This window comes from Notechis scutatus, chromosome 3, assembly GCF_049901735.1.
Source record: "Notechis scutatus isolate UNSWTSFEM ecotype Mainland chromosome 3, rNotScu1.2, whole genome shotgun sequence".
Classification (NCBI taxonomy): Eukaryota; Metazoa; Chordata; class Lepidosauria; order Squamata; family Elapidae; genus Notechis; species Notechis scutatus.
In genome coordinates this window covers 35,424,076-35,449,903 of record NC_142011.1, presented here as the reverse complement: position 1 = coordinate 35,449,903, position 25,828 = coordinate 35,424,076, and the positions used below count along the sequence as shown (strand labels likewise).

The 25,828-nt window shown below is 40.1% G+C and overlaps 1 protein-coding gene across 4 annotated transcripts; it reads right to left on the bottom strand.

The window, feature by feature from the left end:
• Nucleotides 1-1,054: 1,054 nt before the first annotated feature.
• LOC113428802 (CMP-N-acetylneuraminate-beta-galactosamide-alpha-2,3-sialyltransferase 2-like) lies at nt 1,055-24,557 on the bottom strand. 4 transcript variants are annotated; one of them, XM_087959500.1, is made up of 8 exons: nt 24,297-24,557; nt 20,586-20,805; nt 10,142-10,659; nt 8,625-8,800; nt 3,706-3,885; nt 3,284-3,329; nt 2,632-2,751; nt 1,055-1,777 (listed from the first exon to the last, which is right to left on the bottom strand). In XM_087959500.1, the coding sequence occupies exons 3-8, from the start codon at nt 10,409-10,411 to the stop codon at nt 1,610-1,612; spliced, it is 960 nt and encodes a 319-aa protein (XP_087815626.1). In that variant the 5' UTR covers nt 10,412-10,659; nt 20,586-20,805; nt 24,297-24,557; the 3' UTR covers nt 1,055-1,609. The 4 variants fall into 4 exon arrangements, with proteins under 4 accessions (XP_087815626.1, XP_087815629.1, XP_087815630.1 ...); XM_087959503.1 differs by lacking the exon at nt 20,586-20,805 and adding an exon at nt 19,006-19,074 and having other exon boundaries at nt 24,297-24,554; XM_087959504.1 differs by lacking the exon at nt 20,586-20,805 and having other exon boundaries at nt 10,142-10,577.
• Between the last annotated feature and the right edge of the window lie 1,271 nt (nt 24,558-25,828).

Below are 25,828 nucleotides of genomic sequence, written 5' to 3'. Positions count from 1 at the left end.
CTCAAAATTTCTGCTATCGGTTCTCCAGAACTGGTCAGAACCTCCTGAATACCACCTCTGGTTGGGTGCAAATCTTACCCTTTGTTTATTTACTCGTCTCTAATTGGAGCAGCATAAAAGTATTCAGATAATAGTGTATTTTTTGACCAGTGCAATAGATTTATCCTGCATTTCAGTTTTACTTTACAGCAGTGGCCCCCAACCTTTTTTGTACCACGGACCGGTACCGGCATCACAAAATGATCCACGGACCGGTACCGGCATCAGCACGCACGACCAAGGCAAGGCGAGCCGAGCGACCGGCCAGCCAGCCGTCCCCCGCTTCTCCCCGCCACCTTCAACTCCTCCTTTGTACCTTCTCGCGGTCGATGGGCTTTTCAGGCTCTTTCTTAATCTCCTCCTGAGTAACGCAAGACTCCACCGCTATCGGGACGGCTCTTCGTTCGAAGCCGCCCCCCCTTCGACGAAACTAAGGCGCGAGGATTCCTTCAGCACCCAAACACCGCTTTCCAACCGACGACCGACAAGCTCACCCGGAAGCACTTTCTCAAGCGCCGTCAAAACAAGATGGCGACGCCCAAGCAAAATAGGCGGCCTGGTACAAAATGATCCACGGACCGGTACCGGTCCGGGGCCCGGTGGTTGGGGACCACTGCTTTACAGAGAAAAAGTTTATCACGCAATATGTCTAATCACGGGAATGGTCATGCCAACAAAAATTTATCTAGTATCATAGAAAACTGTATTATGAACCAAATCATTGACTACTTAGCTTACCATTGTTTAAATAAAAGTTTTAAGTAAAAAAATAATAATAATGTGAATTTCCCCATTTTTGCTAACATTACTCTTACATGTTTTGATATTGGGTCTACAATTGATGAAGCTAATATAGAGTTGCCAATTAGTGTATTAGACATTCCTAAATAATGGCTGTTGTAATATATATCTAGAATCACTCCAAACAGCAAGATGTATATACATTTAATAAACATATTTCCAGCAATCATTTCAAATAAAATTAAAATAATAATCATTTCAAGTAATATTCAAATAATATTAAAAATTTGGATAATTTATTGAGAACTTGATTTACAAATTATGATGGAGGGAAGGAGAAACACCAAATGAGTTATCAGAAAGCCTATTTTTCAAATTCAAAGATATATTTCACATTCAAACACCGGTTCTGAATATAATCAGAAATATGTTTCTTTTGATGCTACTTTTGGTGCTCCAATTTCTTCTGGTGTCAAAAACACAGCTAAGTAAATCTGAATTGTTCTGTCTATCGTTTCATACTCAGAGAATGGAGCAAAATCTGAAGCTAGTAACAACTAGTGTTTACAGTCTCTGTTATTCTAAAATGCATACATTCAGAAAAGCAGGACCATGTTGCTCATATTTTTAATATTTGGTGCATGAAACAAACAGAAATGTCTCCTCTTCTTGTGTTTTATTCTAGTTTTGCTTTTCTTTGAACCCAGAACAGAGATAATTTTTAAAAATCTGAATGTGAAGACCTGTAAGACTAAGATAATTTTGGGAGGCATTATATCCCTATTTCAATCTAATTAAGGAAGTTTAGACGCGTAGTGTAAAGTATCAACTATTTATAGAATGCCACTTTGCCTTCAGTTGCCAGCCTTTCAATGAGTTGTAGCTCAAAAGTGCCATTGTGTACTCCAGACTTGAGAAAGGCCCCTGCATTACGATTGTCTTCCCAGTAGTGATGCCAGTTCCCTTTGCTGTCTGCACCAAAGCCAAAGACAGAAACCTACCAAAGCAAGAGAAGCAAGTGAGAAAACAATGTCTGCAAAATACTTAAATGTTGCACATCTACTGAAGAGACCAGACACCTAATCTCTGTTATATGTTTTGAATTACACTTCTCCCGGGTCCCTGTCATTGCCATCCTGGATGGAAGAGATGGCATTGAAATACAAAACATCAAAAATACTGTTTTAGGTTGCCTGCCACCCTATAATCAATTGCATTACATAAATGCCAGAGTTGCATAATTTATATCCCTCCTCAAATGTTGCTTTTACTTTATGTTTTAGAAAGTTATGTATGGGTTTTGCAAAGTGGAAGGTGAAACAAGTAGGTAAAATATAACTCATGTTGAATAGTAGGTTGAATTTGGTTTCTTTGTCATAGTTTTTCATTTTGGTGATTAAAGTACAAAGTGTCCTGTAAAATATCAATATTTGCCACATATAGTCTGCCATTTAGTAGCTTCCCAACTGCCATTTGGCAGCTTCCCAACAAGATTTTTATTACTAAATAAATGGTAAAGAGAAATTGTTTTGGGAACAGAGGTAAAAGTGGTTAGTGAAGCCATAGGAACTCAATAGCTCTTCAGCTCAGAACCCATTTACAGCATGATTCCCAATCTTTCTGGCTCTGCAGACTGGGGGCTAAAGTGTCGGTGGTGGTGGTGGGGAATGGTTCCACACAAGCAGCAGGAGAATGGGGAGCTCTGTCGGAGCTTTGCGTACTCAAAGGGTGGCCCGCTGCTTGTGTGGCCTGGTTCCCAATAGGCTGCAGTCCAGTATGGTGCCACAGCCCAGGGATTGGGAACCCCTGATTTACAGAGATAAGAGGAATGGGTTTTTTAGATGCACTTACCCGTGTGCAAGTATGAATGGCAAAAATCAGTGTAATCAACCCAGTGGAAGGATACTTTCCATGATGCTGTGTCCATTTGTCTTGGATATATTTCAGGAAACCAGGATGAATTATTAGAATCTAAGAAGAAAATTTGATAAAACAAGATTCACCCAGATTGATCATAAATCCTTCCTCAAATTGGTCCATCTATTATAAAAATAACTTCAGAGCAAGAAAAGTCCTTGATGTTCCCTAGGACTTAAAATAGAATGGATGATCCCCTCTCCCTGGACACATCAGATCTTGACAGTATGTGCAGTTATTCCATGGCTTCAGGGCCACGGTACCACAAAATACCATACCTGGCTGTAGTCTGGAACAAGAACAGTTCATATTCCTAAGAGATTCCTAGTTTGATCCTCCCTAGTACAAGTTTTCTTTGACTGTTAAGAATGTGTGTAGTGGCCTCCATAATCATTTTCCTTCTGCCTCCTGTATTTTATTATTTAGCAAGGAATATTACCAGCTTGAAATATGATTTAATATATAAGATAAATATAAAACAATACATTTATTTATGAAGTTGGGACTCCAATAGTGATTATTTTTAATCCAAAAAAATAAAAATATAATAATAAATGCATTATTGCTTTTTTAATTTACACCTTACCTTGTTTTTGTCGGCTTTAATAAATCGTTTAACTCTTTTGTACGTTCTGAGAAAGGAATGGAAGAATCTTTACCATTCAACGTCATTCAATTTTCTTTTAATCAATATTGTAGACATTGTAGAAAGATAACTATATTATTCTATGGTAGCCCCAAATCAGGAGACTTCTGATTTTAAACATAATTTTATTTTTGTTCCTCTGGTTGATAGATTAAAACCCATTTATGGAAAACCGGTTTCATGGGAAATTTCTTTAATAAGTGATAATGACAAATAAATATCTGATATAGTGAGAACTGTGTTTGCCATCTAAGAATGGAAACATGCTTGATATTCTGATAGCACTAGGAATGCTTGATAGCATGATATTACTATGCTATTGCTCAGTCTTTTATATGCAATTACTTAAGAAGGATACTTACTGCTGGATATCTCCTGTTGAAAGGGCACTGGCCAACCATTTGAGATCCAGAGGTTTGAAAGGGACTAGTACAAGATGCACATTAGGATGGAGATTCATAGCACTCTCTGGGTACATGAAATGGTGTGTGGTTCGTGTACCAACATCTTCCTCAAAACCTGTAACCTGTGCAGTGTTCATTCTTTGAGAATATTTTAAAAAAAAACAATCAGAATTTTCTTATTCAAGATGCCTAGGTCACACACATGAAAAAAAAATGTTACTTAAACTTACTAAGTACAAAACCTGGATCTAAGTCACAGATCCAGATAAAGTTAGTGGATATTGTCTACATCATGGGGGTCAAACTCATGACATGTTGCTGTCATGTGATGTATCATGACATTTTCCCCCTTTACGAAGCTGGGGTGGGAGAGGCCTACACATGACCCATCCAGCCCACAGGTTGCCAGTTTGACACCCCTGGCCTACATGATATTCAATACGGATATTATATTTTCTCATGTGGTTATCACTTTTTGAGAGAAGCTTAAATAGAATAACATATATTGCGTGTTAGAAGTACATAATATGGTTCATAAGCTGCATGCAGCATGCCTTTTGTAGTCTCAACAGAAGATTTGGGGTGGATTTTAAGGGGCAAATTTTAAACCTTAAACCTTGTAAAATGTCAAGGCACTCATTTCATGGCTTAAAAAATCAGCTTTACCTCATGGGGCCTACTTTAGATCCAAGTGTCTACTTTTAGAATGTGACATGTTGGGTAAAGTATATGCAGCTATTTACATAACAAGATGTATAACGCTACTCTTAGAAATGGGGATTTTCTAACTCCCAGCTGGATGTAGACTGAGATCTCTATACCTGGCCCACAAATACCCCTTTTCTTCCCTAAGGCAATAGAGCAGGGGTGTTAAACTGGCAGCCAGCAGGCCAGATGCATCATAAGCAGGCCACGCCTATCCCAATTCCACAAAGAGGGAAAATGTCACGATATGTCATGTCACGGCAACATGACACCGCGAGTTTGACACCCATGCAATAGAGTCTTACAATAGCCAGTTATAATATCTGATCACAGCAGCAACATATTAGATTCCTGATTGCAAACTTAGGATCATTTATCAGGATAAAAATGTTTTTAGTATGGTAATCGTCATTGTTTCATTGTCAATTTGTTTGTGGCCACATGCTGCCAACAGAGGAAATCACATCTTTTCTATATCCACAGATTTTCACTTTTATTAAATTTATATGGCGCCATCTTGCCTAGAGGTGATTCTAGGACGCTTACAAACAAGTAAAAAGCAACAAGATAAAACATTAAAATATTAGAATAATAAATATTAACATTAAAATTGACAATCAAGATGCCAAAAAGGGAGGAAGATTATTATTTCTATAATCTTTTTTTCTAATCTGGAAGGATAGGCTGTACAATACTTGAGATTTAATTCAGATTCAAGGTGCTTCAGAAAGTAAATGCAGTTTTTGTCTCTGACTCAATACAATATCATCTGTTTCCTGGATCCCAACAGAGTTGTGTGATCATGGAAAACACTGCTTTTGCTGCTACTGTTTTAACAAATCAGAGATAGATGCTGAGTTCATAGCTCTGCATATTCAAAACACCGCCTTTGAATCAAATCAAACATGGCATAAATATCCCAACTCCCTGCCATTTTAGGGCAGTCAGACTAGTTAATGTAATAATAAAAAAACAAAGAAATAGAAAAATATCACTCCTGGGAGAAGTCTACACCAATCTGTTGTGATGTCTTTTGAATCTAGTTTGAGGGCTGCAGATCTCTCATTCTTTGTGTTGAGGTAGGGTTGTGGTTGAGCTTTTACCCTCAACCACAACCCTACCTCAACCCATCCACCATCACCCAAGACTAGGCACGCACGCCCCCAACTACCTCAATTCCAACTACTGCCGGCCTTAAATGCAAACTACTCAATGCAAGAAGCCTCGTGAATAAAATACCTGAATTTCTCTTCCTCCTAAATATGGCTAACTTCGACATTATATTTGTCTGTGAAACATGGCTCAATGCATCTCTCCCCGACTCCATTACCACAGTAAGAGACTATCATGTTTACAGATCAGATCGTGAAAATCGTCAAGGAGGTGGAGTTGCTATATTCTATAAAAAATCCTTACATCTAAAAAATATCCAAGTTACCCAGGAGTTTGCCCTTCCTGAAACCATCATCTGTGAACTATCCTCAAATATCACAATTCGATTCTTACTATGTTACAGAGCACCTGATTATGACATCGAACATGTAAACAAGCTAAATACATTACTAACATGGGCTGCATCCTGCCCATACCCTTTTATCCTTCTTGGTGATTTCAATCTACCTCATATTAACTGGACCCTAAATGATTGTACAACTGAAATCATACACACAACCTTCTACAATGCTATTACAAATCTGGGACTGGAACAACTAGTAACCAACAACACTAGACTAAACAACTGCCTCGATCTCAACTTCTGCAACAGTTTGAACCTAATCTACGGAATACAATCTAAAGAACCCTTTTCCAGTAGTGACCACAATATGATCAACTTTTGTCTCAACATACATCCACACAAAAATCACCACAATGATGTAATCCCCTATTGTAACTTCAAAAAAGGCAACTATGATCTTATAGACAACGATCTCTCATCCCTTGATTGGCAATCTCTATTCACTGGATGCAATACCGTTGAAGACCATTATAACATATTTTTACTTGAAGTCAAAAGAGTCATCAAACTATATGTACCAACAACAACTCCCAAAACAAAACAAAAAAGCAGATTACCCATATCAATAAGGAAACTTCAATCCAAAAAGAGATCACTCTGGCGGAAAAACAAATCTGGTCACGTTGCCAATTTCAAAAACCGATACAAAAATCTATGCCACCAGATAAAGACCGAATGCACCAATTATCACATTAAACAAGAGGAAAACCTTCTAAGCACCAATTCCACCCGCGCTTTTTACAATTTTGTAAACAACAAACTAAAAGACTCAAGGTCCATCCCTCCCTTGATAGGACCTGATGGTAAAGACTGCAACGACGACACCATTAAAGCCAAAATCTTTAACACATTCTTCGGCTCAGTATTTGTAAACAGCAATGGATCATGCCCAATATTTCCTAGCCGTACCACAGATAACAACAATGATCTAATACATATCGATTTTACAGTAGACAACGTTGAAAAAGCACTACGCAACCTAAAACCATCTCTATCTATTGGACCGGATGGAATATGTGCCTACTTCTTAAGAAAGCTATCCACTGCCATAGCCAAACCTCTAAGCATAATCTTTGAAAAATCTTTCAGAACCAGCTCCTTGCCCAACCTATGGTCACAAGCCACAGTCATCCCCATCTTCAAAAAGGGAGACCCAAGCCTAGTTGAAAACTACAGGCCAATCTCCTTATGCTGCGTCACCTGTAAAGTCATGGAATCAATTATTAACCAATCCATCATCCTTCACTTAGAGACAAATAACCTACTCTCCAATAAACAATTTGGTTTCAGGAAAAAACTATCCTGTAATCTGCAACTCTTACACTGCAAAAACATATGGACGACACAACTCGACCAGGGCAAAACAATAGACGCAATCTACATAGACTTCTGTAAAGCCTTTGATTCAGTGGTACACGACAAACTACTCCTAAAAATAAAATCCTATGGTATCTCTGGACAACTGAATAACTGGATAGAAGCATTCCTGTCAAACAGACAACAAATGGTCAAAATCGGGAGCGTCCTATCAAATCCAGTACCTGTCAATAGTGGTGTTCCCCAAGGCAGTGTTCTAGGACCAACTCTCTTCATACTCTACATAAACGACCTCTGTGATCATATTAAGAGCAATTGCGTTCTCTTCGCTGATGATGTAAAGCTGTTCAATACCACAGACAATACTGCTACCCTACAAAAAGATCTTGACTATGTATCCGAATGGTCAAACAAATGGCAACTTCAAATCTCAACAAATAAATGCTCTGTCTTACATATTGGCAAAAAAATCAGAAAATAAAATACAAGCTGAATAGTCAAGATCTTGTTGATGACCCAAGCTCTGTAAAGGACCTTGGAATACTCACCTCTAATGATCTAAGTGCTAGAGCACACTGCAACTACATAGCCAAAAAGGCATTAAGAGTTGTTAACCTAATCCTACGTAGCTTTTTCTCTGGTAATATCACACTACTAACCAGAGCATACAAAACATTTGCTAGACCAATACTCGAATACAGTTCATCAGTCTGGAACCCACACTACGTATCTGATATTAGCACAATTGAGAAAGTCCAGAAATATTTCACAAGAAGAGTTCTCCACTCCTCTACTCGCTGTAGAATACCTTATGCCACCAGACTTGAAATTCTAGAACTAGAAAACCTTGAATTACGCCGTCTTCGGTCTGACTTAAGCATGGTATACAAAATCATACATTGCAATGTCCTACCTGTCAATGAATACTTCAGCTTCAACCATAACAACACAAGAGCACACAATAGATACAAACTCAAAGTAAACCGCACCAAACTTGATTGCAGGAAATACGACTTCAGCAATAGAGTGGTCAATGTCTGGAATACTCTACCCGACTCTGTAGTTTCTTCCCCAAACCCCAAAAACTTTAACCTTAGACTGTCTACTATTGACCTCACCCCTTTCCTAAGAGGTCTGTAGGGGGCGTGCATAAGCGCACCAACGTGCCTACCGTCCCTGTCCTATTGTTTCTCTTATTCTTTTATTTTTCTTATATGTAACCATTTCATGTATTCACAACTATGTATACATTTATACTTATTATCTTGTAAACAATTGGCAAATCAAATAAATAAATAAATAAAATAAATAAATATGCTGTGTTGTTCTACCTACTTACCTCATCACAAACTTGTGAGAATCTATCTTCTCTCCATATTTAGAGCCCCTCAGCCTTCCTGAGTTTCCTACCACAGCACAAGTTCCACAATGAACAACATCCTGAACTCTAGCAGTGGGTGACAGATATTTTACCATCTTCTGAATTTGGCTGCCATCTTTTGAACTTTGTAGCTTCTGATGGAATAAAACAAAGCATTAGAAGCAGGGTGGAGAAACTTCCAATAACGCCTGCCCAAGAAATGTTCTACTTTGGGGAAGAAATACAGACCCTTTGGATACCTCTGAACTACACTGGTCAATACTGATTTCAAAAATGGGTCCTATATCTATAGGAGATTGACTATGAAAAACCATCACTATTTCTTTCATAAACACAGAAGGTACAGCTGTGTAGCCTCAATGCATTGGAGCATTTTTTGGGTAAAAGGACTGACGACTATGTGACTGTTTTAGATTTGCATGATACACTGAACCAAAAACCAGCTAGTCACATTCTAGCCTAACAAGTTATATAAATATTACTTTTCTGAAATGTATAGTTTCAGAATTGTATTAAGCAGCTCAAAATACTGAGTCAATTTATGATAAGGTAGAAACAAATTCTTGATCATTTCTCATTGCAATACTGATCTCTTCCTACTAAATGGATTTATCCTTTCGTAACCATGATTGATTAATTTAGGGTTATTCATAAATTTGTAATGATTAATGACATAGAAATAGAGAAATATTAAATATATGGAAAGAAACATTTCAGTAAATATGTCTAGTTAATTTCTATATTCATTAGATAAAATCAAAATTATTTTTTAATGTAGCTCACCACACATCAAACACCTAAATAGTCCTAAATAGAAAAAAATGTTCTGTACCTTAGATACATAAGACATGAGAACAGAGCTGAAAGGTTACTAGAAACCAAAGGACAGCTTGAAAATTTCAAAGTGGCTAACTTGGATTATGTACATTATGGAGAGGGAGGCTGTGGCCCTCTACAAATTGTTCAACCCTAACTCCCATATTCCTGCTCATTTCATGTTATGTTGATGGAATTCAGATTGAAACATTTAGCGAGATTGCTGACTGAACGGCAATGAATGGTTTCTCTATAGTTAGGAAACAAAAGCAGGTCTATCTTTCTTCGTCCATCTTGGCAAAAGATAATGCAATCTAGATCTTCAAAAAGAGGAAAGGAAGAGAAGCCAGGTTTTTGACAAGTATAGGAAAAAAATCAAGCAAAAGGCAAGTTGCGTAAAATGTTTTACATACAGTATATGTAGATCACAAATTCACTCTTTATTGGACTTCAGTGCTTTTACTATGCTCAGTCTTAGTTAAAATGAACTCAAAGATAAAATGCTAAAATAAGCTTCTACCATTTATTTCCCACTGAAACACAAATCTGGACAAGTACTACACACAACACTTCACTTAGTAGAGAGAATAATTTTTTGCCCAATTCTTTTCTCTAAATAGTTATAGCTGTTTAGCTTAGTAATATGATCCAGTACTCACCAGCCACCACTGAAGAACCTCTGGTGGGATATCAGAGTTTTCAAGAGTCAGCAGGCAGTTTACGGAGGCATCAAAGAGGTCACAAAACCAATCCCAACTGCTTAGGCCAATACATTTGTTATAGTAACACATTTCCTCTTTCATTAATGAGTCTTGCAGTAGCCTCTCACCAAGATTTTTGGACAAAGATGAAACAGAAATATATATCTTCCAGATGGAAAGTGCAAAGCACAGGGCCAAAACAATCCACAACTTCTTCTTACACATCATTATTCACTCCATCAGTTCGGTTTGAACTCCTAGTTTAGACATCTTTGACAGAAAAGAATCATCATGCTGGGTGATATAACTGCAGCTAAATCTTTTATTCAGGTATTATTAGATTGTTTTCAAAGTAGATAAGTTCTCACTGTACTGGATGTCTTGCTGTTCAGAACTTCAAGACAAAGAAAAACCAAACTAGATTGTAGTCATTCTGTGAGTAGATACTTGTACTGAGATGCCATATCTTCAGAATGCTGCAACATACAAAATGATATGTCAATATTAACCATCTCTCAAAGGACTACTACCATGTGTCTACCATGTGTCATGATAGAATATAATTTGTTGATATTAATAAACAGATTTAAAAGTCCAATGATTCTATATTTCAGTAACCCAAAGCTTTTTCAAGTACAGGTTCACAGTGTGTTCTGTTTTGTGTATAATTTGTACCAGAATGTAATGCAATCAGCTTGCATTTTCTATATATCTCATCCAGTATTTTTTTTATCTATTAGAGGATATAGCCATGTTTTGTAGTGAAACAGTCGATCTTCATGGTAACCTTTCCAAAATGTGATTTTAGCATACAGTACTTTATTAGGGGGTATGGCTCATAAGACAAAACCCACACTGAAACATAAATTTTGATGGTGTATAAGGAATTGTGTAAAAAAAGTACTACTTCAAGTCAATTATACATTTCCCGAAAATATTGCAAATATGTAACATTCAAATAGACATCCCAGAATGTTGTAGTATTTCCAGGGAACGGGAAAGACGAAAGAAATTGCAAAATCTCGTATTTACATTACTGAGTGGCAAATAGAAAAAGATAAATAGAAAAGGCAAATAGAAAAGACAATCGTGGAACTTTCTATGAAACTATGGTAACTTTTTTGCTTAGGGAGGTGAACAGGAACAATTATGTCTATATTGTTTTTGGCAACACATTTTAGCCCATAATATCAAACTGAAGAATAAGAAAGAAAGACTTTGTTATAGAACACTTTATTTATGTGGAGCTCTAGGTAGTTAGATAAGTACTCCCCAGATTGCATAAGCCATCACTGACATACATCCAACCTTATGGACAGAAATGGAAGAATGGTAGCTGCTGCTTTCAATATGCAAAAACAGGCAGCATTATGTTTGTACAGGTGCATAGTATACTATGTGACATGTAAAAATTGTCTTAGAAAAGGAATGGAATCTTTGTATAGCCTGGAAACCGTCTGTCTTACTCATCTGCGAAAATAAATATTCAGGCTAGTTCTGCAGAGAAATCATCTAATCGCAGGGCTTTCCCAAATTCCTACTATTTTTTAAGAGGACAAATCCTTAAATTATACTAATTATTACATCAGGTAATTATCTTACACAATCCAGTCTTTCCCAATGGAAGTGCTTATTATCAGGGGTGGGATTCAAATTTTTTAACAACCGGTTCCATGGGCGTGGCTTAGTTGGTGGGCATGGCTTGGTGGTAATGTGACTGGCTGGGCTTGGCCAACTCAACATCACTCACATCGAGGCACACATCTCCTCGCCTGGCCTCTCATGACTGTGGGGATGCTGCAATAGTCATAAGTGTGTCAATAAATGGTTATAAGTCACTTTTTTCAGTGCCATTGTAACTTTGAATGGTCACTCCACACAAGCAAAGTACCAGCAAAGGAGGGAAAAAACCTCCAGAGAAGTTCCAGAGACAGGAAGTCTAGTCCTGCCAAGAATGTAAAAAGGGTTAACGGAGAGGCAGTTTCTGTAAGCAACACCAGAATGTTTCCTTCCTGCCTTCCTTACAGGATTAGGCCAGAAATTTCTTCTAACAACCAGTTCTCCGAACTGCTTAGAATGTTAACAACCGGTTCTAGCGAATAGGTGCGAACTGGTAGAATCCCACCCCTGCTTATTATCATATATTAAGCCTGATCCCACTGTCACAAACACTTAAGATAATTGTGATTTCTTTCATATTTATCACAAAACACAGTGCACAGACTGCAAATGTAAGTATCTTCAACCCTACCTTCAGTGTACAGCAATTATTTTCCAGGAATGCTATAATAAACAAATTATTATTGATAATTATAAATAAAAAGAAAGTTTGTACTTTCTTAACATATCTGAATGGCACCATATCTATGGGATTAAAATGGGCATTATTTTTAAGTAAATAAGGATATAACAAAAATGAACACCTGTAATAATATAAGTGTTAAGTTTGGGAAATAATGGAGACCAGACATCTGACCAGTGACTTCAACTCTTTAATAATCGTAAATAGAACAGAACAGAGCAAGGCTATGGGCAACAGCAACCCTTTTATAGGGTTATCTGCTACCTTATTAACCAATGACATGTGCCATAAGTTCAAACTTATAACCAATGAGAAGTGTCCAAATAGTGGCCAATCAGGGACTACTTATGGACCAATCCCTAGTTGTTGTATAAGGGCCAATCAGGTGTGCAGGTTTCCAAACCCTGATTTGCATTTATGTTAGTAACTTTTATTGATTCACAACACCCCTCCCCTTTGGGTTCCGTTTGAGGGGAGCTGTGATAAAATCCTCAAGATAGACAGGCCGTTTGGTCTGTCTGGATGATTTCCGTGGCTCCACCGGTTTTGGTCTAAGGTCCGGTTCCGGTGGAGCGTTTGGATGATCTTTATTAAATTCAGTTTCGCTGCACGGTGATTTCGTGCTGCTTCCACTGTGGTTGTCTCTGCTACTCCGTGTTTCTTCGGGGTTTTGCAGTTCGGTTTCCCCCGTATTAAAGTTCCCTGAAAAATTCAACTCCCTCCCCGCTTCAAGTTCCGGTGTTCCGCTGGGCCGTAGGGTTTCCGTTGGCCCGCTATTTGTCATATCAAAGTCAATTTCTTCGATATTTCCTCCCCCTTGAGTTGGTGAACCCGGGGAGTCATGGGTGCTGGGTGGTAATCTCGATCGGAGTTGGTCTATGTGGCGTTTCCACACCCTCCCATCGTCCTTTAGCAGGCGGTAAGATCTAGGCCCGGTAAGGTGGGTAACGGTTGCGGGTATCCATAACGGGTCGCCGGAAAAGTTTTTGGCAAAGATTAAATCACCTACCTTAAATTCCCGGCATTTGCTGCTGGAGCCGAAGGGCTTTTCCGGTGCAAATGCGGGGTGGAGCCGGTCAAGGTGCGATCGTAGTTTCCACCCCATAAGAAGTTCAGCGGGCGTTTTGTTGGTCACGCTGTGGGGCGTGATGTGCTGCAACAAGAGAATTCGATTGATTTTCTCGTCAATGTTGCCAAATTCCATTTTGTGAAGGGTCTTTTTTACAAATTGTACCATGCGTTCTGCACGTCCATTTGCCGCAGGGTGCGCGGGCGAGGTTAGCGCATGGCGGATGCCTCGATCAGCAAGAAATTGTTCAAAGGGTAATGCAGTAAACTGTGGGCCGTTGTCCGAGACCAACACGTCCGGAAACCCGTGTGTGGCAAATAGTCTGTTTAATTTATTGATGACTGAGTCCGTTGTAGTTGTATTCATTCGATGAATCTCGAGCCAGTTTGAATAGGCGTCGACAGTAATACCCTGTTTCTCCAACAATACGGCCTCCCCCAATAGGAAGTCCCAGCATGTTTTATAGGCATGAAATGAAATTAAGCCCCTCCCCCCAAATTAAGGCCTATATTAAAACATGCGAAATGGGGGGGAAATAGCGGGGGGGGGGCTTGCTGTTAGGAAGTACTTTTGTTGCACACCCGGATATGGTGCTGCCTGCGTGGACCCTGATACAAAGTGCCCCACCAACGCCGAGGTCAACATCCAAGCCGTTGCCGCCCGCCCAAAGATGCAAGGGGGGGAAAATTAAGTCACCCCCGAAAAGACAGCCTAGCCGTTTTTTCGGGGCTCAAAAAAAAATAAGACCCGGTCTTATTATATGAGAAACACGGTAAGGAAAGTGTGTCCTTTGGTAGGCCCCGCAAAGTCAATATGAATACGGGACCAAGGTCCCCTCGGAGTTTCCCATTCGGTTGGGCTTGCTTTAGGCGGGGCGTTGCTGACGTCCTGGCAACGTTGACAAGTAGCGACCCAGGCCTCGATTCTTTTGTCGATTCCCGGCCACCAAGCGTAGCTGCGTGCGAGTGCTTTCATCCGCACGATATCCGGATGTCCCTCATGCAATACCGCCAAAACAGTTTGTTGCAATTTGCCAGGGATTACGACTCGATCGCCCCACAAGATACAGCCTTTTTGGGAAAACAGTTCGGTTTGGCGGGCTTTGAAAGGCGCCCATTCCGGTGCTATTTGGTCCGTCGGCCACCCCCGTTCAACCCAGCGCAGGATGTGTTGCAGAACTGGGTCGCGTTTTGTTTCAAAGGCAATGTCTCTAGCCGTCAATGGTGGTGCATGTAGAGCTTCGATCTGTAGTGTTGAGATGGTTGGGGCTGGATCTACAACAGAGTCTGGGAGCGGTGTTCTGCTCAATGCATCGGCGTGGAGAATTGATTTCCCCGGGCGATGTTGCAAGGTGTAGTTGTAGGCCGCCAAGAATTCAGACCAACGGGTCATTCTGGGGGACAATATATACGGGGTTGGTTTATTACCCACAATGATCCCCAGTAGCGGTTTATGATCAGTGATTATCGTAAACGCACGGCCATATTCATGAAATCTTTTAACTGCAGCCACAATAGCTAAAGCTTCCTTGTCCAGCTGACTATAATTTCTTTCAGCTTTAGCTAGGGTTCGCGAAAAAAACGCGATGGGGGCTTCTGCTCCATTTGGTAATACGTGGGCCAGAATTGCCCCAACCCCAAAAGGTGATGCGTCACACGTGATAGTGAGTGGAAGAGTCTCGTTGTACTGCATAAGTACAGAATCAGAAGTTAGCAATTTCTTTACTTGTTGGAAAGCACATTGTTCCCGTTGTCCCCAAACCCAGGTTGCTTTTTTGTCTAATAGTCTATGCAATGGTTCTGCTACCGTTGCTTTGTGGGGTAAAAAGACATTATAGAAATTGATAAGTCCAAGGAACGCCTGTAGGTCTGCCTTGTTCCTTGGAGTGGGGGCCTTTTTAATCGCCCTTAATTTGTCTTCGGTGGGATGGATTCCTTGGCTGTCCAGTAGGTATCCCAAAAATTCTACTTTTTCGGTACATAACTGGCATTTATCTTTTTTAACTCTGAGGCCTGCGTTTTGGAATCTTTGTAAAACCTCTCTGAGTTGCTTTTCTAGGATGTCTTTGTTAGGGGTGGCGATGAGTACATCGTCGAAATATGGTACGACCCCTCTGATCCCTTGTAACAACCTTTCCATTAAACTCTGAAAGATTCCGGGGCAACGCTACCCCGAACTGGAGCCGTTGCATTTAAATGCGCCCTGTGCGTTACGATAGTTTGCGCTTCTGCCGTGGTAGGATCTACAGGCAATTGCTGATACGCCTGGGCTAGATCTAGTTTAGCGAAAACTTTCCCGCCACCCAGGGAATGGAGCAAGTGTTACACTACCGGCACTGGATATGCACTTTGCTGTAGTGCGTGGTTTAAGGTGGCCCGGTAGTCTCCGCAAATTCTCAGTGACCCATCAGGCTTGATAGGCGTCACTATAGGGGTTTCCCAGCGGGCGTGGTCGGTGGGTTCCAGCACGCCCTGCGCTATTAGCTTATCGAGTTGTTCGTCGATTTTAGGCTTCAAGGCGAATGGCACCCGACGTGGCTTAAGGCGGATGGGTGCTATCTCAGGGTTCAAGTTAAACGAGATCGGGGTCCCCTTGTACTTGCCTAGTCCGTTCGCGAAAACGTCTTGGAATTCTTGCACGAGTGCTTCCTCCCAATCGTTGCTCTCGGCTCGGTGGACTCCGGCTACAGTAATTCCGAGCGGCCTGAACCATTGAAGGCCTAAAAGACTAGGCCTGTCACGGTCCACGACAGTCAGTGGCAGAGCGACGGTACGGTCCTTGAAAGAGATCTGGAATCTGCGGGACCCGACGACGGGAATTCGGTTGCCCTGATAGTCTTTGAGTATAACCCTTTGAGGGTTAAGGTCTTGGCGGCGAATTGTTGGAATGAGCTGTTGGAGCGTTTTCCACGACACCATCGAGAGGGAAGATCCGAGTCTACCTCCATCACGCAAGGTTTGTTTTCGATGGCGACCTTTACTCGGATTTTCCCAATCAAGGGATGTAGCGTGGCCAATGGTGATTGTTTGGTGGGTCTCTTCCCGCCTGGTTTCTTCACGCCTGGTGGAAGTGGTGGATGGCTTGTTTCTGTAGGAGTGGTTTCCCCATTGGTGGTTCAGTTTTTCTCGGTGTGTGCTGAAGAATCCTGAAGATTGGCATTCGGCCTGTCGGGGTTTGGAGTTTTGTTTGCTTCTGCAAACCTTTGCGATGTGACCTCGTCTCCCGCAATTTCGGCAGAGTGCGTCGAGGAATTTGCAGTTGGATCGTGGGTGATTCGCCCCACATCCTGCACACGGTCAGAATGAGGGTTGTGTGAACTGGTCTCGTTCCGTTCGGAGTCGGTTGACCTCTTCCTCATCGCTTTCTGATGGGGATTCTAGGTCTTCGTGGTGAGTCGATACCGGGTGTCTCTCTGAGCGAGGCGAGGTATCATTGGCGAGTTTACGTAGCGGTGCGTTGGTGCGGCACATTCGGGCTGCCGACTTCTTGGTCGCCTCCGCTGCCGAGGCTTCTTTAAGGGCATCATTGAGGCTGATGTCCCCCTTAGCCATAATTTTGCTCTGGATCGTGCCGTCTTCTAGGCCCAGAACCAGGCGGTCCCGGAGGGCTTCTTCTAAGTCGGCGAATCCGCAGAGGCCTCCAAGGTTGCGGAGGTCCGCGATGTAATTGGCAAGGCTTTCGCCCTTCCGTTGGTCCCTCTGGTAATATTCGTGTCTTCTGACTAAGGTTGGCACGGTGGGCGCATAGTGAGCCCGTAGTAAGGGCTCGAGGACGTCCCAGTCCATCTCTTTTACCTCTGCTGGCTTGGCAAGTGACTTTGCCATTTTAAACACGGTAGGCCCGCAGTGAGTTAGAAAGATAGCTCTTTTTTTGCCGGTTGTTGCATCTTTCAAATTGTTGGTCTCCAGAAACATCTGGAACCGGTCCATGTATGCCTCCCAGTCTTCGGTTTCTGGGTTGAATGGAGCGGGTGGTACGGCACCGCTGGCCATGTTGCCGTTGATGGTGCGTGTTCGACCACGTGCTCTGTTGGTTGCTCTGTAACTCAGTCAGCTCTTCGGTCTCCGTATCCCACCCTCGTCGCCAGTGTTACGTTTGGGAAATAATGGAGACCAGACATCTGACCAGTGACTTCAACTCTTTAATAATCGTAAATAGAACAGAACAGAGCAAGGCTATGGGCAACAGCAACCCTTTTATAGGGTTATCTGCTACCTTATTAACCAATGACATGTGCCATAAGTTCAAACTTATAACCAATGAGAAGTGTCCAAATAGTGGCCAATCAGGGGCTACTTATGGACCAATCCCTAGTTGTTGTATAAGGGCCAATCAGGTGTGCAGGTTTCCAAACCCTGATTTGCATTTATGTTAGTAACTTTTATTGATTCACAACAATAAGGTTTCAGATGTAATAGGTATATAATTGTTACATGTAATAAAAAACATAATGTTTAGATTCCCCTAAGCATCAACCATTCCAAATATGCATAATCTGATTAAATTATACCAAAGACTGGTGGACAATTATATCTGGCTTCAATCTTTTTTCAATCAGTTAAATACAAAGATGGAAGTCCATTTGGACTTTGATGGGTGTATGTTTATATTAGAACCAGGAAACGTTGGAAGTGGTAGGTTCTTAACACTGAAAATAATGTACATAGTTTGAAAGAAAAAAATAAAAAGAAAGCAGCTAACAACTAAGTTAGTATGAAGAATTTTTCAATTCAGTGATAACTTTTTTGAAAAACTTTTCATTTCACACTTACTCTGGCATTTTTGTAAATTTTTTCCACCTGGGTCATTTTAATACATTTGAAACTTTTATATATCCAAATTGGACTGCAACCGTATCAGTGATGGTAAGACAAGTTAACTCTTTCTATTTAATTGCACAAGCTACAACATAACAAATTTCCTGTTCTAACTCCAATTCTATAATTGTTTTCCTCTTTCCTCTTAGTAGGGTGATAGATACTTAATATATAATCCCTCCCTTGGCATAAACCTTTCCCAACTCTGGGAGTGAAGAAGTTGAAGGGCTGTAAAATTTGCCCAAGAAAAGTGTTTTCTTTGTCAGTCATGTCCATAGGTTAACTACTTCCCCACAACTGTGATGCTCTTGGGGGTGAATCTCCAATGCTGTTAGCAAAGGGACCGTTTTAATAAATCCTTATTAATTATAAGACTCTGGACAATTTCCTTGGTGGTTTTTTTTTTTTGGAATTTTCCCCTCAGAAGCATAGCCAGCAACAAAGTCTTTAATCATTTATTCAATAAAATTATTAACTGACTGATTTACCTGTATGCTACCCATTTCCATAGGCTCTAGGCAGTTCACAATACAAACATATAAATGCTACCCTAGAAATCCCCAAATACATTTAAGTTGGAATTTTTTTAAAAACAAACTAAACATCAAAAAATACATGTTGTTTGCAACCTCACCTTCAAATCACAGATAACTTTCCTTCTGTGCAAGACTGAACAGGTACGTCTTCAAAGTTTTCCTGAAGCCTAGGAGACATGATACTAACTGAATTTCCACTAGGAGGGAGCTATACAGAGTGAGGACAGCTATTGAAAAGCACTCCATCAAGTGATTAGAAATGGGATCTGGAGGTGGTTGACCCTATTTGATCTGATTTGATAGGCAGATGAATACAGGAGAAAGAGGTCCATAAATAAACAGTCATTCGTGGTCTTAAACATGACAATCAACACCTTGAATCATATCAAAAGCCAACTGATAACCAGCACAGTTTCCAAAGCAGTGAGTCACACTGCTTTGGACTTTTCATTCTGCAACCACTGTAATTTCCTCATGTTCCTCAAGGCAGCTCTGTATAGCTTGCATTGCACATGGGAAATGATTAGGGCAGGACTTTGAAGTCCAGGAAGGGTAAAAAGTTGTGCATAAGATGTTACTATGCAAAATCCTTCCCGGCTACTCTTGCAATCTGCATTTAAGCAGGATCTGCGAGTCTAGGAGACCTCCCAAATTGTAGACTACCTCTGAAGGGGGAACTATAAATCTTCAGAATCAAAGATGGAATTTCCCAGAAATTGTTAGGTTCCCAAATTCCCCAATCACTTCATGTTGGAAAGATCCAATCCCTTGACTTGTGATGTTACTCCAGACAGCATTCACTCTTTCTTATTAATTATATAGGATTCAGATGTTTTTGGTGGAAAAAAGTTTACTAAAGGAAAACAATACATAACAGAAAGATTAAACAGAAAGAGAATTAATACAGGTAGTCCTCAACTTACAACAGTTCATTTAGTGACCATTCAAAGTTACAACGGCATTGAAAAAGTGACTTATGACCAGAGGTGGTGTTCAGCAGGAACTGACCAGTTCTGCAGAACCAGTAGTGAAAATTTTGAGTAATTTGGAGAACCGGAAAATACCACCTCTGACTGGCCCCACCCCCATCTATTCTCTGCCTCCCGAGTCCCAGCTGATTGGCTGGGTCTTCTTTTGTTGCCCTGCACAGGAGAACGGAGCTGGAAAGCAGGTTAGTGGGATGGGGAGGGAATGGGGATTTTGCAGTATCCTTCCCCTGCCAAGCCCACTAAACCACGCTCACAGAACTGGTAGTAAAAAAAATTTGAATCCCACCACTGCTTATGACCCCATGGTTATGTGATTTACACTCAGATGCTTGACAACTGGTTCATATTTATGACAGTTGCAGTATCCCATGTTCACCTGATCACCTTTTGTGACCTTCTGACAAGCCAAATCAATGGGAAAACTAGATTCATTTAATCAATGTTGTTACTAATTTAACAACTGTAATGATTCACTTAATAAATGCAGCAAGAAAAGTAGTAAAATGGAGCAAAATTCACTTAACAAATTTCTCACTTAACAACATAAATGTTGGGCTCAATTGTGGTCATAAGTCGAGGACTACTGGTATAGGGTTTTAAAGAATACAGTAGGAAAGGGAAAAAAACAAAAGAAATAAGTAAGGATAACCAAGAAAATATATTTTCAGAAATTCAAGAAACATATTTACCTGGGAATCAACTCCACTGAATTCAGTGAAAGTTACAGTTGGGAATATGTGCCAAATTGGATTGTTGTTGATGATGACGTTATCTATTCAGCCATGTCCAATTCTCGGCGATTCTATGGGCCAGGTCTATCCTTGTCACCTGATCTTGCACTACTTCTTTGAATTATTCTATGCTCTGGCTGGTGTCAACTTTGATAATGAGTAACGGCTTATAAATACTCTAAATAAAAGAGGAAGAAAAACCACATGGGAAAAGTGAAGCAAATACCCAGAGAGGCAAAAATTGAAAGAACAAAAGATGGCAAGTTCTTGCATTTCTGGCGATGGCTCATCTTGCTTCTGTAAACAGAAGACAAATGTACCTGGCAAGTGGGACAACTGGGTGGGGCAGGGAGGAATGGATATAGAAATAGATGAGCAGAGATTTTAATAATTAGTTGTCTCAACATTCATATCTACCGGTTGGGTTTGACATAGTAAAGTAAATCATAATCATTGCTTTACTAATACACACAGTTTCTTCACTAAAGCATTAAACCATGGTTTACCAAGCAATTGAATAGGTTACACAGGACACTAAACCAAAACTAAGTAAACCATAAATAAACAAAGGGGGAGAAATCAATAACTTGCTAACCTGCAACAATGTGTATTTGTCTCCAGAGGGCATTACTACTCCGTGCTCGTATGTTAAGTGCAATGTCTTTCCATGTTGACAAGTCAAATTATTCTTTATAGCAACAACACTTTTAACCAATATCAGAGATGCAAGCCTCAACTTGAAGTTCACTCCAGGCTTTGAATAGCACATCAAAGTTCACCCACTGAAAGTGGGTGGAGACATTAGAACTTCAAAGGCTGAAAAGAATGCCTCAACATCTGCAAAATGTAATGTAACATTAACTCCCTCAATTCTTAAAAATGCAAAAGGACGAATGAATTTTGGACCCACACAATTTGAGAAAGCTGTGGGATCACCAAGGGATGCTGGTGGGTAGACATTTTTCTTGCTTGCATTTCAGTTTTGGTCACCTAAACTGAGATATAAATTAATCAGCTAGCATTCAAAGACTTCTGGTAGAGTTTTTAGCACAAGTAGGCAAATCAGTAGGAAATGCAATTGGCTTTGGACCAACTGATGAATAATGGGAGGTACTTTGTGGTAGGAGTTGTTTGTCTGTTGACCTAAACCTTTTTAAAAAAAAAAACATAAGATTTATTTCCATTTTTTCCTAACATGTTCAGTAACAGTCTCCTCTCCTCATCTCCCTCCCCTTCCCTTCCTATCAGTTAGACAATTGCAATTACACCCAGGTTCCCCCTCCCTTTTCCTTCCTCCTTCTGGGAAGAGAAGCAGAAATAGATAGTTGTGTATGTGTACACTTGAGTTACAGAGTGCACTCTGTCTGTAGAATGGATTGAGTGTGAAAGAGACAGTTGTCATCTGCAGGAAATGTTCAAAAACAGTTAAGATGGTAACCATAATGTTGCCATAAAAGCAGACACCACCAGAGAGAAAGAATAACCGGTATATTTTGATGGGAATCAGTTACTGGGATAGCTAACATCCCTCATCTTACACATGACTAGTTACATTTATTTTAATCAGCAGTTATTTAATATTAGTGAGCAGTTATCCAGGTCCTGTTAGTTTTTACATTCCTCATACAGTTGAAATGAATTAAAAATAAACATTTCGCATAAGCACACACTTAGATGCATGCAAATGTATTGGGGAGGTGGAATTTTCAAGAACCCAGGAACTTACCTCAGGGCCAAGTCCAAAAGGCAGCTTATAGTCATTCAGTCACCCTTTCTCTGAGCCCTTGCTATTTAAGTTCTCCGCTCACAGCTCAGACGAGCTCATAAGGACTTAAGGGTGGCTGCCCATGGGTGAATGCACAGCCAAGATACCTGGCCGGATATTATTCTTAGGAACCATTCACTCTCCTCTCAACTGCCAATGTACATGACCTGGAGGTCTCCCCTTTGATTTGTCCCTTAGGCAGTGGTGGATCCAAGCATGTTTTTCCACATTCTCCACCAAACTGTTGTCCCCAAAACTGGCCTCTTGCTTGGCGTCGAAACCAATAAGTCACCGGAGTCAAGGTGTGGTACAAAATTATACTTTTATTTTGGTACCAAGATATAAGGACCCTGGCTCAAAAGCTAACCAAGGACCTAGATGAGAATTTTACAGCAATTTTTATAGTCAAGGGGTGGTCATATTCAATCCTTTGCCTTTCCTCTAATAATGAACGCATAACAGATAATATTGATTGGTTATTTGGATTTCAGCCCCCTAAACCTTTACACTTATTATGCTAAATAGCTTTTCACTCCAGGTCATGAGTATTTTGCAAAGTGTCCTAGCTTCATGTGCCAGCTTTGTGGTTTTGGGTTTTTTTTCTTATAAGTGTGCTATTCTTGTTCTTAATATCCTGGCTAGTGGTTTTCTAGCAGGTAAGGTGCTAACTTCTGCCTCATTACGAATGTGCAGCCCCACCCCCTTCCTATTGCAGAGCAGCTCAAGGCAGCACCCGCAACCCCCTCCTTCCGCAGAGAAAAGTAAACGCTGATTTAAGTCTTTGTCTGAGGCAAGACCCTCACTCCCCCCGCGACCCCTCTCCTTCTGCAGAGAGAGAAGACAGGAAGGAGCAGGGCTGCTTAATTGTCTGTTTTAAGGCAAAGAAATGAAGACAAGAGAAAATGTTTTATCAGAATTCATATTCCTCACTCTCACGTCCATTCCATCCATACCTGGGTCCTATCTCCACCTATGACCTTCCTCTGACCCCCAGGGCCTCCTCTGTACATACCTTCCATCATCTGATCCTTCAGTATCAAGAGAGGCATGTAATAAAATTAACGAATTTCAAACATTTGCAGTCATAAAAGTCAGATCCTGCATTGTATTGTGAAGCACAAATCTTAGGTAAATCCTAGATTTATACAATGCCAGGAAAAGAATCTGTGAATGGATGAGTTCTGGCTAGCATATTAGAATACATTTCAAAGGGGTAATCTTTTTGTTTTTTTCCTTACTTTTAACAATGTTACATTTGACACTAAAGGATGAACCAATTTATTATTGTATAACATTTTGTGGATTATAGAATGCTTTGTCCGATACTACAGTATAACCTCATGAAGTGGAATAAATTAAAGCTTTTGCAAAAATTTCTGTTAGATTTTGTAGTGCTATAAATCTTTTCATTAACATAAATTAACAGTAGCACAGCAAAATGCTTTCACAAATCAAGCTTTTTAAAAATCTTACTATCATTTCTATCGCCCCTTGGGGTTTGTATATTTATAATGCAGTGGCCTTTGGCTAAAAAAAAGAACAGTTAAAATTTCTACAGACAGCTTACAAGGCAAATTAAATTCATGTTCTTCCTTTTGCTTGAATGTTCTGTCATGCATTTACAAAGCCTATTCATAATAATGTACATTTAAAAAGCAATTTTCTAGTTTTTCTTTAGCATGAAAGAGAACATATGGCAGTGTGTCCTAAAGCCTAAATAAGCACTTAACAGGAAAAAAGCGAAGAGTCATAATCCCATACTTTCAATAGTCTGGTCAAATCTATTGATAACAGAATTATTCCAGAAGATTTTTCAGGAAAAACTCAAAATTACATTACAGTACACTAATTAATGTGCAGCCTGTTAATGAGACAAATTGAAAAAAGGTTTGTAATATACTCACTTGTGCTGCAAGCTGTACTTTCTACATAGAGATCTCATGCCAATAAATAGTATTTTCGTTTCTATGAATGTTTAGGCCCTTTCTTGTTTGTTCTCCTTTTCTTAGTAAAAAAAAATCTTAATCCCCTCCAGCCATAGGCTACAATTTAAAGGTTCTGGTATTTTAGCTAGAGGAGAAAATTTGCAAAACATAAAGAAATAAAGATTTAACAGTCTGACACCAACCACATTAGGAGGAGAATGCACATTTTCAAAAAGGAAAAAACCCAATTAGAAGTGGTTTCCTGTGTCTTTGCAGATGTGACGCAACCCACAGATGCTCTGTGATTAAGTTGTTGGTTGACCATAACACATTTTATTATTAATTTGGCAGTTGTATTCCTTTTTTATTTGAGGCCATAAAATTTGGCTACAGTATGAAATATCTGCTGTTTTTATACTAAATTCTTCAGGGTTGTTGTTGATCTTTTCATTAGGTGACTTTTCAGGGCCTTTCTGGTCAAAAAGGCTTTCCATCAGCAGAAAACAATACCCGCATACTGTCTCTATTGCCAGATCCTATCCTGCATTGATTATGAGTTGCTGATGAATGATGTCCTGATTTTGTGTGTGCAATATGTGGTAGCTAAATTGTTTGGTTGAGTCCTTCAGCTTTCTTGCTCTCCCTCTTAAGCATATCACTAACCAGTGAGGAAAACATTATAATAATTCAAAATTATCATTATCAAATAATAACAAATCAACATATATTCCTCCTAAACTGTAATATTATAAACAATTGTAACATCTAACCAGTGGTGGGATTCAATTTTTTTTACTACCGGTTCTGTAGGCGTGGCTTGGTGGGTGTGGCAGGGGAAGGTTACTGCAAAATCCCCATTCCCTCCCCACCCCACTAACCTGCTTTCCAGCTCCATTCTCCTGTGCAGGGCAACAAAAGAAGACTCAGCCGATCAGTTGGGACTTGAGAGGCAGGGAATAGATGGGGGGTGGGGCCAGTCAGAGCTGGTATTTGCTGGTTCTCCAAACTACTCAAAATTTCCACTACCGTTTCTCCAGAACTGGTCAGAACCTGCTGAACACCACCTCTGCATCTAACAACACCCAAGCAATCAGGTTCATCAACCTCAGATGCATCTCTCAACCTTGTCCCAGTCCCCCAAACATATTCACTGAAAGTTTTTAAGAAGAGATTGGATAACCATTTGTCTGTAGTTTTGAAGTGGTGTAGGGTTTCCTGCCTAAGCAGGGGGTTCGACTAGAAGACCTTCAATGTCCCTTCCAACTCCGCTATTCTATTCTATTCTATTCTATTCTATTCTATTCTATTCTATTCTGTTCTGTTCTGTTCTGTTCTGTTCTGTTCTGTTCTGTTCTGTTCTGTTCTATTCTATTCTATTATGTATGGAGAGATATACTGACTGGTTTGGGCATAAACCAGATTAGCTTTTTTTAAAAATACCTCATACCATTAATTCCTTTGACTTATTATTTTTACTTGCAATCTACACTTTACATAATGTACTGTAATGG

Coding starts and splice junctions, on each gene's coding strand:
- LOC113428802 (XM_087959500.1), bottom strand. CDS start 10,411: ATGATGTGTAAGAAGAAGTTGTGGATTGTTTTGGCCCTGTGCTTTGCA. Junction 3,886..8,624: donor TCTCACAAGTTTGTGATGAG/GTAAGTAGGTAG, acceptor ATATTCTCAAAG/AATGAACACTGCACAGGTTA. Junction 3,330..3,705: donor TCAACAGGAGATATCCAGCA/GTAAGTATCCTT, acceptor TTCCTTTCTCAG/AACGTACAAAAGAGTTAAAC.